Source organism: Mus caroli, unplaced genomic scaffold, assembly GCF_978045245.1.
Source record: "Mus caroli unplaced genomic scaffold, Mus_caroli_1 scaffold_13, whole genome shotgun sequence".
NCBI lineage: Eukaryota > Metazoa > Chordata > Mammalia > Rodentia > Muridae > Mus > Mus caroli.
Genome location: NW_028227268.1, coordinates 42,460,001 through 42,474,614, shown reverse-complemented (window position 1 = coordinate 42,474,614; position 14,614 = coordinate 42,460,001). Strand labels below are relative to the sequence as shown.

The following is a 14,614-nucleotide window of genomic DNA, read 5'->3' as shown; positions in this document are numbered from 1 at the left end:
AGAGAGAGAGAGAGAGAGAGAGAGAGAGAGAGAGATTCTCCAAACTGTAGAGGTTAGTCAAAGGGAAGGGGTAAAGGAAATAATTCAAGCTGAGGAAAGAAAATTCTCAAAGGCCTCAAGCTAGGAAAGAAGAACCAAAATAAATTTCACATGGCTGAAATGTTAAAGAGCAACAGATGCCCAAGGTACTTGTTCGATGGTTCTTTGTTTCTTCTCCTTTCAGTGGAATGAAGAGATGTAATCTTTCTCTCCTCTCTTCAGCAGAGTGAGGTGGTTTTTAAGAGATTCCACATAACACACATGCACACACACACACACATGCACACATACACACATATGCACACACACACACTCACACTCATGTTTTTTAAATGACAGTGCCTCATGTAGTTCAGGGGCACTCTTTCTTCCTTTCTTTCTTTCTTTCTTTCTTTCTTTCTTTCTTTCTTTCTTTCTTTCTTTCTTTCTTTCTCTCTCTCTCTTTCTTTCTTTTCCTCCTTTCTTTTTCTTTTTTCTTTTTTCTTTTTTCTTCTTTCTTTCTTTCTTTTTTTTTTTTTTTGAGTCAGGGTCTCTTAATGTAGCCCTGAGTGTTCTGGAACTCACTCTGTAGATCAGGCTGGCCTCAAACTTAACAGAGATCTGTCTGTCTGCCTCCTGAGTGCTGAGATTACAGATGTGTGCCTTCATGCCTGGTGAGGTTCTCTGAATTTACTGATTTTTTTTTTTTAATTCCCTGGTCAGAGAAGCTGCAATACAAATTCTGGATGTGTCTCTCCAGAGTGCAGCTCCCTGGGGAGGTGGATCCTCTCTAGCTTCTAAAGTTCTTTGGACCTGACTGCTGAGGTACCTGCTAGAGCAGTGATTCCCAATGAGTGGGTCACGGCACCTTTGGCAAACTCCTATATTCACATGACTATTCATAACAGTAGCAAAATTACAGTTGTGAAGTAGCAAGAAAATTATTTTTTAAAGATTTGTTTATTGATTTTATGTATATGAGTACACTGTAGCTGTCTTCAGACATACCAGATCCTATTACAGATCGTTGTGAGCCACCATGTGGTTGCTGGGAACTGAATTCAGGACCTCTGGAAGAGTAGTTGGTTTTTTTTTTTTGTTTGTTTGTTTGTTTGTTTTTAAGATTTATTTATTTATTATATGTAAGTACACTGTAGCTATCTTCAGGCATGCCAGAAGAAGGCATCAGACCTGTGGTTGCTGGGATTTGAACTCAGGAATTTGGAAATGCAGTCAGTGCTCTTAACCTCTGAGCCATCTCTCCATAAAAATATTTATGTTGGACTGGAGAGATGGCTCAGTGGTTAAGAGCACTGGTTGCTCTTCCAGAGGTCCTGAGTTCAATTCCCAGCATATGGTGGCTCACAACCATCTTGAGATCTGATGTCCTTTTCTGATGTGTCTGAAGACAGCTACAGTGTACTCACATTCATAAAATAAATAAGTCTTTAATATTTATGGTTGGGGAGATCACCACAACATGCGGAACTGTATTTGAGCATTAGAAAGGTTGGGAGCCACTGTAGAGCATAAATTAAGAGCCACAAGTCAGGCTGGAGAGATGGCTCAGTGGTTAAGAGCACTGACTGCTCTTCCAGAGGTCTTTAGTTCAATTCCCAGCAATCACATGGTGGCTCACAACCATATGAAATGGGATCCGATGCTCTCTTGTGGTGTGTCTGAAGACAGCCAGAGTGTACTCATATACATAAACAAATTAAAAAAGAAAAAGAGCCACTAGTCTGTCTTTTCTCCCACTGTGTGCTCCTTGAGTGTATGTGACTCAGTTCTGGGCTGAGGAAATCAGTAAGGGAACAGCTCCGAAGCTCGAGGAACTCATCACCAGAAAGGGCAGTAAATAGGCAGAGAAGGGGGAATTCATGTGGGCTGTCCCTCTGAGAGGCAGAGGAGACGGACAAGGAATGTCAGTGAAGTACAATCAGGACTTGGTCTGCCTTGGCTCCTGACCTCCGTCTGTCCCTGAGGATATCTTTATTATATTATTATGTCTTTATTATATTATTTGATTTACTTATTTTTTTAATAAAGGTTTATTGGGGGCTGGAGAGATGGCTCAGCGGTTAAGAGCACTGACTGTTCTTCCAAAGGTCCTGAGTTCAAATCCCAGCAACCACATGGTGGCTTACAACCATCTGTAATGACACCTGATACTCCTACTGGTGTGTCTGAAGACAGCTACAGTGTACTTACATATAAATAATAAATAAATAATAATAAATTTGTTCATTTAATGCATATGAGTACACTGTTGCTGTCTTCAGACACACCAGAAGAGGGCATCAGGTCTCATTACAGATGGTTGTGAGCCACCATGTGGTTGCTGGCATTGAACTCAGGACCTCTGGAAGAGCAGTGCTCTTAACTGCTGAGCCATCTCTCCAGCCCTGATTTACTTATTTTTTTTTCCTTTTCCAATTTTTTTTGTTTTGTTTTGTTTTTCGAGACAGGGTTTCTTTGTATATCCCTGGCTGTCCTGGAACTCACTCTGTAGACCAGGCTGGCCTCGAACTCAGAAATCTGCCTGCCTCTGCCTCCCGAGTGCTGGGATTAAAGGCGTGCGCCACCACGCCTGGCTTCCAATTTTTTATTAGGTATTTTCTTCATTTACATTTCAAATGCTATCCCGAAAGTCCCCTATACCCTCCTCCCAGATCTACTTCTTTTTTTTAAAGATTTATTTATTATTATATGTAAGTGCACTATAGCTGACTTCAGACACACCAGAAGAGGGAGTCAGATCTCATTACAGATGGTTGTGAGCCACCATGTGGTTGCTGGGATTTGAACTCAGGACCTTCGGAAGAGCAGTCAGTGCTCTTAACCACTGAGCCATCTCTCCAGCCCCTACTTATTTTTAAGAAGAGCAAATGTAGGGTTGTTTTTGTTGTTGTTGTTGTTTTGTTTTGTTTTAAAGATTTATTTAAATCTTTAAATAAAGACTGTAGCTGTCTTTTAATGTCATTTAATGCATATGAGTACACTGTAGTTGTCTTCGGACACACCAGAAGAGGGCATCAGATCCCATTTTTGTTGCTACTTCATAACTGTAATTTTGCTACTCTTATGATTCTAAAATGAGTTCCTGAAGCGGACCTTCTTCATAGCTTAAGTTGTTGGGGTTGCATGTTTATGGCTAGGCGAGCAGGACCCAACTACTAGAGAGAGATGATTTTTCCTGGCCAAAATCCAGGCAGGTAGCCAGCAATGTCGGGCACTTTTAGAGGCTGGGGAGAATTAGCAGCTGGGCGGGGCGAGGTGATGGGAGGGGCGGGGCGAGCTGATGGACAAGGCGAAGTGTTGCCGGGAAGTTAGTAGGACAAGGCGGAACCTAACGGTGCTTCCTGGCTGTCGCCTAACTATGGCTTCCGTTTGTTCTGGCAATGCAGTCCCCGTGTGGCTGAGCGAGGACGACCTGAGCTGCATTATCTGCCAAGGGCTGCTGGACCGGCCCACCACGCTGCCCTGTGGCCACAGCTTTTGTCTCCCGTGCCTCCATGACCTGTGGGTCTCGAAGCGTGGGGCCGTGGATGGCTGCCCTTGGGCTTGCCCCATATGCCGGAAGGGCCCCTCGACAAAGCCCAAGCTGCACAAGAACCCACTGCTGCAAGACCTGGTGGACAAGTACCGCCAAGCGGCACGGGAGGTCGAGGCTGGCTCGGAGCCCGAACCTGCCCCCGCGCCGCGTTCTCCGCCCCAGGTAGGAAGCCTGCACCGGACTTCCAGATCTTTTTTTCTGCCACAAAATTTGCTCAGTCTAATCTGTTTTCTGGAGAACCTTTAAAAAGTTCATAGCTGTATAAAGAAGTAGAAAAGCCCAACGTGGTGGCCCCATGCCTGCAATTCCCCGTTTTGGAGTGGCTTGTCCCACAGGGCCAGAGTTACATAGTAAGATCCCATCACAAACAGTAGTTAAAAATCCAAGTTCCATCCTCCCGAGGTGTGGTGCACGCTTGTATAGTTTTAGTTTTTCCCAGCCTTCTGTAATGTCTGGAAATTCTTAGTGTAGTAGAGTGTATGTGCCACAAAAATTGCCATTTTTCCCCTTTAACTCAATTGGCCTATTTGTATGTTTATTGAGACAGGGTCTAACTAGACTAGACTAGGATGGCGTTGAACCTGGGGTGACTCCCTCGGCTTTCCAAGTCTGGGATTACAGGTGTGGGCCACTTGAACTCAAAACTTTGCCTGCTTCTGCTTTTCAAGAGCTGGGATCAAACACAGGTGCCACGACTGGCCATCTGAACAATTTTTTAGTGTACAGTTCGATGGCATCTCTCTTGTTTCCAATACTGTGCTTCTGTCACCGCTGTTGCCAAGGTAATTTCATCAACTTAAAAAAGACCTCTGAGCCAAGCTGAGTTCTTGCTGGCTGGTTCAACTCAGCTGTCCTGGCTCAAACTCCTCTCCAAGCTGACTAATTCAAACTGACTTCCCGAGCTGGGTGGTGGTGGTGGTGGTGGTGGTGGCGGTGGCGCATGTCTTTAATCCCAGCACTTGGGAGGCAGAGGCAGGCGGATTTCTGAGTTCAAGGCCAGTCTGGTCTACAAAGTGAGTTCCAGGACAGCCAGGGCTATATAGAGAAACCCTGTCTCGAAAAACCAAAAAAAAAAAAAAAAAAAAGACCTCTGTACCCACTCACTAAACAATAACACCTGATTCCTGTCCCTCCAGCCTCTCTGTATCACATCTCTCATAAGCTTTATGTCTCTGAGTTTACCTGTTATATTAGGTCAGAAAGGGCCGCACGGAGACCACCACTCTCATTCAATAGGCAAGAGTGTTTTTTGTTTGAAGAAAGCAAGAACCCTGCATACAGGGGCCAGCCACTTATAAAAATGGTGACCCCAGACAAAGGGGCACAAGGCATCCATGGGAAACTAGAGGAATTTTATCAATCATTAGGTAATCTAAAACTTCATTAGTGGGTGCTGGGGAAGTTACATGGGTTGGTTTCTGATTGGCTGCTATGTTAGTTTTACTATACTTGGGGAGGCCTTGAGGAAATCCCAGGAGATGACTCAGCTCTGAGCTTCCAGAGCCATCAATTATTAACAGCCCATTGTCTCAGTCTGCTTCCCTGGGAAACTGAAACTTTTCTATTTCCAAGGTTTTTATTTTACTTTATTTTTTTAGGGGACCTCTCATTGTACATGTTACATGTAAATGGGCCCTTTTGTGTCTAACTACTTTCAGTTTCATATTTTCAGGGCTGCTTGATGTTTCAGCACGTATCAGATCATCATTGCTTTGAGTGGCTGTTTTATCATCTCTGTGGATATGTAAGACCCCCGAAGCTGTGCCTCTGCTCAAGTCCTAGGATGAGCTGGCCAGCATCCCAATAACTTGAGAGAAAACCACACCTGATGCAAACTGCAAGAGGTTTTATTATCAGCTAACTGAGGATGAACCCTCTGCGCCCTGCAGAGCAGGGGAGTTAGACCCTGAGCAGTAACAGTAGGGGGCTTTTAACAGCTAGCTGAGCAATTGGGAGGAGTTGGGAGGAGAGTTGGCTACAGCTCCTTTCTGGCCGTGTGTGTGTGTGTGTGTGTGTGTGTGTGTGTGTGTGTGTGTGTTTGTGTGTGTGTGTGCTGTAGTTTCTTTATCTCTGTGTCCTTGTATGTCGTCCTACAATTATCACATCTCTGGCTGTAAGGCACAGAAACAAAAAGGCTCTTTGCTGGCTATAGAGAACAAAGAGCTTCTTTCTGGCTGCATTTTTAGAGATCAGGGAAAACAAGCTTGGGGAATGTCCAGGGGCTTCACCTTCCAGGGGGAGATGCTCTAAGTCAGGGTCTCACAGATATATATCACTTTCCAATCAATGTATCTAGTTATGAACATTTGAATCCTCCCCACCTTTGACTAGTATGACTACGAATACAATGTACATTATCTTTTTTTTTTTTTTTTTTTTTGAGACAGGGTTTCTCTATGTAGCCCTGGCTGTCCTGGAACTCACTTTGTAGACCAGGCTGGCCTTGAACTCAGAAATCCACCTGCCTCTGCCTCCCAACTGCTGGGATTAAAGGTGTGCGCCACCACCACCCGGCTATCTTTTTTTTTTTTTTTTTTTTTTGGTTTTTCGAGACAGGGTTTCTCTGTGTAGCCCTGGCTGTCCTGGCACTCACTTTGTAGACCAGGCTGGCCTCGAACTCAGAAATCCGCCTGCCTCTGCCTCCCGAGTGCTGGGATTAAAGGCGTGCGCCACCACGCCCGGCTCTTTTTTTTTTTTTTAAATATTTATTTATTTCATGTGAGTACACTATAGCTGTCTTCAGACACACCAGAAGAGGGCATCAGATCTTATTACAGATGGTTGTGAGCCACCATATGGTTGCTGAGAATTGAACTCAGGAACTCTGGCAGAGCAGCCAGTGCTCTTAACTGCTGAGCCACCTCTCCAACCCCAATGTACATTATCTTATAACTGTAGTAGTATGTAAAAGTATGTTTGGAGGCTGGAGAGATAGCTTAGTGGTTAAGAGCACTGGGTGCTCTTCCAGAGGACCTGGGTTCAAGTCCCAGCACCCACATGACACCTCACAACTGTCTGTAGCTCTTGTTCCAGGGGATCCCAATACCCTTACATAGACATACATGTAGTCAAAACACCAATGTACATAAAGTAAAAATAAGTAAATTTTTGTTTGTTTGTTTGTTTTTGTTTTTTCGAGACAGGGTTTCTCTGTGTAGCCCTGGCTGTCCTGAAACTCACTTTGTAGACCAGGCTGGCCTCGAACTCAGAAATCCGCCTGCCTCTGCCTCCTGAGTGCTGGGATTAAAGGCGTGCACCACCACTGCCCAGCTATATATATATATTTTTTTTAAATGTTTTATTCCCCTGATGTAATTGTTGTCTTCAAGGCTTACTGCCTCTGTCTGCTAACCTAAGCATAGTCCTGGAAGCTTCTAGCCTCTGTACAATCTAATCTAGGCCTAGAATGTTTTCAGCCTCTGAGATTTACTGCTGGATAAGCTCACCTCTTCTAGTTCTTTCTGAGTTCTTGCTGGCTGGTTCAACTCAGCTGTCCTGGCTCAAACTCCTCTCCAAGCTGACTAATTCAAACTGACTTCTTGAGCTGGGCTGTGGTGGTGGCGCATGCCTTTAATCCCAGGGCTATCCAGAGAAACCCTGTCTCGAAAAACAAAACAAAAAAACAAACAAACCAAAACCAAACTGACTTCTCTCAGCTTCTGACTGAATTGCTCTGCTTGGCCTCAACTAACTCTGACAATCTGTCCTAATCTTCTGGCTCTTTCTCATACTAGGGCTTGTTCTCTCTCAACCTGTCCCAGTAAAACTATCCCCTCTCTCTTCCTCTGCCTTTCTCAAGTTTGACTCTTTCCTGTCCATTCTCGTGAGAGTTGAGCATATCCTATTCTGTCAAATCTTTCTTTGATCCATCACCTTGTCTGTCCCCTCTGTTAGACATCCCTTTCAAACATGGGTGCTTCTTCTACAAATTAACTTTACCTTCATTGTTTGGGATTAAAGGAGAGTACAAAGGGCATGTCTGTATTTCATCCAGAAGAATTAAAGGTGTGTGCCAAGGGCATCTCTGTATTCCATCCAGAGTAGCCATGTTCCTGGATTAAAAACCCTTTATGGTTCCTGTTTTCAGTTTCACTCTTTGAGAAATGCATTACCCCCAGCCTTCTCACTTATTTTTTTTATATAGTGTTAGAATAAGACTAAATTTGCTGGGTGGTGGTGGTGCACGCCTTTAATCCCAGCACTTGGGAGGCAGAGGCAGGCAGATTTCTGAGTTCGAGGCCAGCCTGGTCTACAGAGTGAGTTCCAGGACAGCCAGAGCTACACAGAGAAACCCTGTCTCCAAAAAAATTCTAAGTTTAAGCAAGGCCTGGTAGTGTTAGGGTCCATGAATTGCTAAAGAATGATACCCCAGACTCAAGTAGTATACAAAAGTATAGAGCGTTTATTGAAAAAATTCCTGCATGCAGGGTCCCAATTCCATCGGGAAAGAAGGACCCTGACTGAATTTGCAGTTTCAGTTTCAAAGCCAAAAGGAACATTAGCGTGGGGAAGGTGATCTATAACTTGATTGGTGGGTTCTTTCACCAGGGGGTATCTGGGTGATACTATGATTGGTTAGGGTCTTGCTTCAAGCATACTTGTCTAACTATTCTTGCTTCATGCCAAGAAGGGGTAGCTCTAGACCTCTTGGCCACAAGCTTGGCTAACTGTCCTTTTGCAAGCTGTCTAAGGGTCCCTTTTTCCTAAGCCTGCAGTGTTCCGGTAACTGACTTGCTCAGTTCTGGGAAGTAGAAACTCAAGCCTGGTTTCTTAAACTGCTGGTTTGCAGCCTGTCATGGAGTCAGCCTGGCTCAGGCCAATTCACCCCTTTTATTAGCATATCATCACATTTCTTTAATCACAGCACTCTGAAGCAGAGGCAGGCAAACCTCGGTGAGTCCCAGGCCAGCCTGGTCTCCATAGTGAGTTCCAAGACAGTCAGGACTTTGTAGAGAGGCCCTGTCTAAAAAACAAAGCAAAACAACAAAAGAATGTAACGTCATTTGTTCATATTATTTTCCTGATAGAATTTGTTGAAAGGACCCCTTGCCCCTTTGAGGAGTATTTGCATCTACCGGTGGAGTGCTGGGATTGAAGGCAGCAGCATCACTTTAGCCACCTGGTTTTCCACTGGTCTACCTGTCTGCTTCCATGCTACTACCTTGATATTTAAAGCTCCTTTTATTGAGGGAGCTATATTCCGGGATCCAAGTTTTTGGGAACCAGAAGCCCAATTTTGCTCTTTTAAAGGTGACAGTACAGAAAAGCCCCACAAACGTTATCCAGGAGCTGACTGACATGGTGAGACAGCTTGTAGACGATGTCAAGAGCCTTCAAATGCAAAGACCCAGCTTGGGATCTGGACAGGACAATGCACGAGGCACCCCACCCACAGTAAGTTCAAGAGGGACGAGGGGCTGGGGTGAAAGACAGCTTTCAGCTAGAGCTATATGGGAGACGAGTGCATCGCGTCTCATGCTTTACCAGTCTCTTCATTGCCAAATAAGGCTGACTGGGAATGTGGTGTGCTGGATATGAGTTCATGGAAGCTTCGAGTAGGCTGGGATCCATCCTTCCCACTCTACCTAACTTACTCTCTCTAAAGTCACCAATGATCTCTAGGTAAATCCCACTGATTTGAAAGTCCTCATCTTCAGTGTCCCTTAAAAACTTTCTTAAAGATGTATTTATCTTAGGCTGGAGAGATGGCTCAGCGGTTAAGAGCACTAACTGCTCTTCTGAAGGTCCTGAGTTCAAATCCCAGCAACCACATGGTGGCTCACAACCATCCGTAATGAGATCAGATGCACTCTTCTGGTGTGTCTGAAGACAGCTACAATGTACTCACATATAATAAATAAATAAATCTTTAAAAATAAAAGGTATATTTATTTTATTTTTATGGTTTTGGGTGTTTTGCCTGCTTTTTTTTGTATGTGCACCATGTGCATGCCTGATGTAGAGGGTCAGAAGAACGAGGATGTTGGATCCCTTAGAATCAAAGCTATAGATGTGTGTGAGCCATCATGTGAGTACTGGGCATTGAACTCAGATCCTCTGCAAGAGGGACAGATGCTCTTCACTGCCAAGCTAACTCTCCAGCCTCATTCAGTGACCTTTCTTTTTTTTTTCAGTGACCTTTCAAAAAGTATTTTATTATTGTATGGGGGGAGTTTGTGTGTGGAGGGGAGGGTGTGTGTGTGCAGGGTAGGGTGTGTGGAGGTCAGAGCACAGCTTTCCGGAGTCCATTCTCTTTGTCCATTGTAGGTTCCAGGAATCTATCTCAGGTCATCACACTTGTGCAACAAGCACTTTTGCCAGTTGAGCAATCTTGATAACACCCTCCTTTCGCTTTGAGATAGAATTTTGTTGTGTTGTCCAGTCTAGCCTTCAACGTGAATTCATCCCAGCCTCCTGGCTACTCCTGAGCTCCACTGTGCTCTCCAGGTCACCTTATTTGCTTTTGTCTTAAGTGCCTGGGTCTCTATCTTAGGCTGGCCTTGAATTCAGTATGTATTTCGAGCTGCCCTTGAATCCCTGACCCTCCTTTCTTGTTACTCTAGGCATAATTTTTTTGCAACCTACTTTTTTTTTTTAAAGATTTATTTATTAGTATAAGTTCACTGTAGCTGTCTTCAAACGCACCAGAAGAGGGTATCAGATCTCATTATGGGTGGTTGTGAGCCACCATGTGGTTGCTGGGATTTGAACTCAGTACCTTTGGAAGAGCAGTCGGTGCTCTTACCCACTGAGCCATCTCACCAGCCCCGCAACCTACTTTTTTATTTTTTTTTTATTTTTTTTTTAAAGATTTATTTATTTATTATATGTAAGTACACTGTAGCTGTCTTCAGACACTGCAGAAAAGGGCGCCAGATCTCGTTACGGATGGTTGTTAGCCACCATGTGGTTGCTGGGATTTGAACTCTGGACCTTTGGAAGAGCAGTCGGTGCTCTTACCCACTGAACCATCTCACCAGCCCCGCAACCTACTTTTAATAAGGGTTCAACCTCTCCTTTAGCCCAGCACTCAGCAGAGGTAGTGGAAGAGAGAAGTTATTAGGATGGGGGAAGTGGACCTGCTCAGCGATGGTTCTTTAGGGGCAGACTTGGTCTTCTTTGGTAGCAGTTTAGTCCTGTAGCAAACCCCAACTATGATTCAGCAGACACCAGAAAGCTGTAGTTCAATCCTGAAGAGACCACCCTGCTCACCAAATGGCCTGAGGCCACAGAAGCAGCAAGGTTCTGCAGGAACATGGAGAACACTTTGTATGAGTACATCGTTGCTGTCTTCAGACACTCCAGAAGAGGGCACCAGATCCCATTACAGATGGTTGTGAGCCATCATGTGGTTGCTGGGATTTGAACTCAGGACCTTCAGAAGAACACTTAGTGCTCTTAACCACCAAGCCATCTCTCCAGCCCAGAACAGCACAGTTAGATGCCCCAAACTCTGGTATCTCTGGGTATTCTCCATCACAGCCTTGGTCCCATTCTTCCAAACACACAAGTCAAAAGCCTCGAAGTCATGACAGGTCCTCTGCCCTAACCCGCCTAGCAGTGCATGGTAGCTCCAAGGCCAGCCTGAAGATCTTCCAGCTCTATTCATGCCTGAGCTCCTCTGAGATCTCTAGTCCAAGCCTATGACAGTCTCTCGCCTGGGTTGTCATCATAGCCCTATCAATGCTCCACTCTATTTTAGTTAGCTCCCTTCACACAAATACGGCCATGTGACTCATCTGCTTGAAATACTCAGATAATGTCTGACTTATTCAGTGGTAACCAGCTTTTGAAAAGAAAAGTTTATTGTAGGCCAGCACGTACAGGAGCCCAGTGGCAATGGCAGGACCATGTGGTAAGGGAGAGCCTCACAACCTACCTCAAGGCCAGGGAGCAAAGGAGAGAAAGAAGAAAGGAATGATACCATGCTCCCATTGGCCTGACGACCTTGCTCCACCTATCTCCTCAAGCCTTCAATGCCTCCCAGTTAAGAGCCCTGGGTTAGACTGCAGTGAATGGTTTCAGCAAAGCCTTTGCTATGTTTGGGTCAATCAGTAGAGGCTGAGAAACTGTTCTGGGACTGTTTGAACCTTGAAGAAATGTCCCCTTTCTCTGGAGAATCTGAACTTGGTGCAATGTGAGAGCTTGCAGCTGCACTGACCTTGGTTTTAAGACATTCCTGGCTGGGCAGTGGTGGCGCACGCCTTTAATCCCAGCACTCAGGAGGCAGAGGCAGGCGGATTTCTGAGTTCGAGGCCAGCCTAGTCTACAGAGTGAGTTCCAAGACAGTCAGGACTATACAGAGAAACCTTGTCTTGAGGGGAAAAAAAATAAAGACACTCCTGGCAAACCCTGAGTTCTTAGTTTTGATTATGAATAGCCGTAATCCCGTGGAACCGAGATTTGTGCGTATTGTCTGCTCTCACAGCCAGCAAGAGCAAGATAGTTGTGGTAGTTGGAACCTTTTCCAGCCCCAGTTAACCTTGTGTGTTTGACTAAAGGAACTGGGAGATCTAGCTGGGTGTCAGTCTTTTCCAAGAAGGCTGAACTCCTCTGCTCCTTTGGAAAATGAAGGCATAGATAGCATTTTGATGAACTTCTTTCTCTACTGTAGAACCTACAACCAACATCAAATAATATTAGACATTATTAGATGGGGAGCCATGTGTGATCTGAACTGTGGCAGTGTCTGTCTGTTTGGGATTAAGACCCAAATCCTCACAGAACCAGAAAAACCATACAGGATCCTTCCTGTGTCCTTCCTGACCACATCAGTCCCTGTGGCATGTCTGTGTTTTCCCACTATGGCTGCCTTTCACCTTTGCTTCCTTGGGGAAGACCAGTCCTCTTCCCTAAATCATCACACTCTGGGAGAGAAGCCTTCACCACGAGGCTCTTAAGATTTCATGCGCCTTGTGTGTTTTATCGGTTATTACAGCTGCAACCTTATGACTTGTGTACTCAGGGGGACAAAGAAGGTATCAGGCAACTTGGATTACCGTCTGTCTATTCCTCTGAGGCACGGTCTCTCCTTGAACCTGGGGTATCTGTCGAAGCCAGCAAGCCACTATGATCTTACTGAGATCTTGGAACAGGGGTCACCCGGGGGCTGTGGCTGGAAGAATGAGATCACTGTGGCTTAGTGACCATCAGCCTAGCTCAGGATTAGTGAGAGACCCTGTCTCAAGGGAATAAGGTGGAGAGTGACAGAGCAGGACACCCGACATCCTTTTCTATGTGTACATATACCCCCCACCACCACCTTATACCACATACACAGATACCACACATACATATACCAAAAAAAACATATAAAAAGGATCTTCTAGACTGGAATATAGCTTAATAGTAGAGTTGGAATATAGCTTAATAGTAGAGTTTGTGAACAAGTCTCTAGATTTGGTCTCTAGAACTATAAAAAAATACATTAAATAAATAATAGCTGGGTGTGGTGGAAAGTGCCCCTTAGTCCCAGCACTCAGGAGGCAGAGGCAGGTGGATCTCTGTGAGTTTGAGTCCAGTTTGGGCTACAAAGCAAGTTGCAGGACAGCCAGGGCTACACAGAGAAACCCTGTCTTGAAAAACAAACAAACAAACAATGAATTATCTGTAAAAAGCACTTGTTTTTCTAGAAGAACTGGGGTTGATCTTCAGTACCCGCATGGTAGCTCACAGCCGCCTCTAACTCCAACTCCCCAGAAAGAAATCTGCCTGGATGTGGTGGTGAATGCCTTTAATCTCAGCATTCAGGCGGCAGAGGCAGGTGGATCTCTTGAGTTTGAGGTTAGCCAGGACTACACAGAGAAACCCTGTCTCAAACAAAAAACAAAAACAAACATAAACAAACAAACAAACAAACAACCCAATAAAATAAAATAAAACAAAGCCTGTTTATACTTCATTTAAAATTGCAGCTGGGCCATACGTGGTGGCTCATGCCTTTAATCCCAGCGCTCAGGAGGCAGAGGCAGGCAGATTTCTGAGATTTCTGAGGCCAGCCTGGTCTACAAAGTGAGTTCCAGGACATCCAGGGCTATAAAGAGAAACCCTGTCTCGAAAAACCAAAAAAAAAAAAAAAAAAAAAAAAAAATTGCAGCTGGAAGGCAGAGCTTGGGTGCATTCTATGAGTTCCTCAGTTGGCTTTCATTTCATTGTTCATTCTTGACTGACCAACAGGATTCTTCCTCTGAGGAGGAACATTCCTTGGATTCTCCAAAGCTGGTGACCTTCAGTGTACCTCAGAAGAAAATGCAGGAGATTCTCCATAACCTGGAAGAAATTCAGGAGAAACTGCAAGGGGGTGTCCCATGGAGGGCACCCCCTAGAGAGCGAGTTCAGGGTGAGCTGATGTTTACCGGAGCAGGACTGATTAAGGAAGTTGGGTATTTTCAAAACCTACTTTTAATAAGGCTTATTAAACACTTTAACCTCCCTTCTAGCCCACCACCCACCAGAGGGAGTAGAAGGAAGAGTTGTTGGAGCAAATCCAGGCTGCGTGATATCTTAGAATATCAGCAGTTCAGTTCACATGAATCAGCAGTGGCCGCTCAGATTCACTCACAAACACCATTCATGATTTAGCAACGGCAGGGTTGATCCAGAAGAAATCACGGGACTCTGCTGTATGTTGTTCCTTGGGGCGATTTCAATCTCTGTTTGTCAGGATACCAGGAGTCTAGTTCAGCAGTGTCAGAATAGCAAACACAAGTCATCATCGGTGTTACAATCCAGCAGAAACAGCCAGGCCTCCGCGGAATCAGCACGAGTCAGCAGGAGCAACCGTGGCCAGCAGAGATGCCAGGAGAAGTTCTCTGCCGTACCTTTCCCAATGAAATGAAGATCAGCAAAGACGCAAGACCACCAAAGCATCGCAAGGCTAGTTCCACAAGTACACTGTCACTCTCCACTGAGTCCTATTTATACTCCTTCTAAACATCACGTGCCTTCCCGTGGGTCTTGCATCAACAAAACATCACGTGAGTCCATCAGCTGACACATCCAGAAGCTTCCTCTTCACTCTGCCAATAGGCCCAAGTCCGA

At 45.0% G+C, this 14,614-nt stretch overlaps 1 protein-coding gene across 1 annotated transcript in view; it reads left to right on the top strand.

Moving 5' to 3' along the window:
* Positions 1–3,333: 3,333 nt before the first annotated feature.
* Positions 3,334–14,614, top strand: part of Rnf135 (ring finger protein 135) — a 17,150-nt gene continuing 5,869 nt past the window's right edge. Inside the window, exons 1-3 of the mRNA XM_021176040.2 lie at positions 3,334–3,736; positions 8,825–8,968; positions 13,751–13,913. Of these exons, the coding sequence (XP_021031699.1) occupies positions 3,398–3,736; positions 8,825–8,968; positions 13,751–13,913 (646 nt within the window). The 5' untranslated portion in view covers positions 3,334–3,397. The remainder of the gene's footprint in view (positions 3,737–8,824; positions 8,969–13,750; positions 13,914–14,614) is intronic.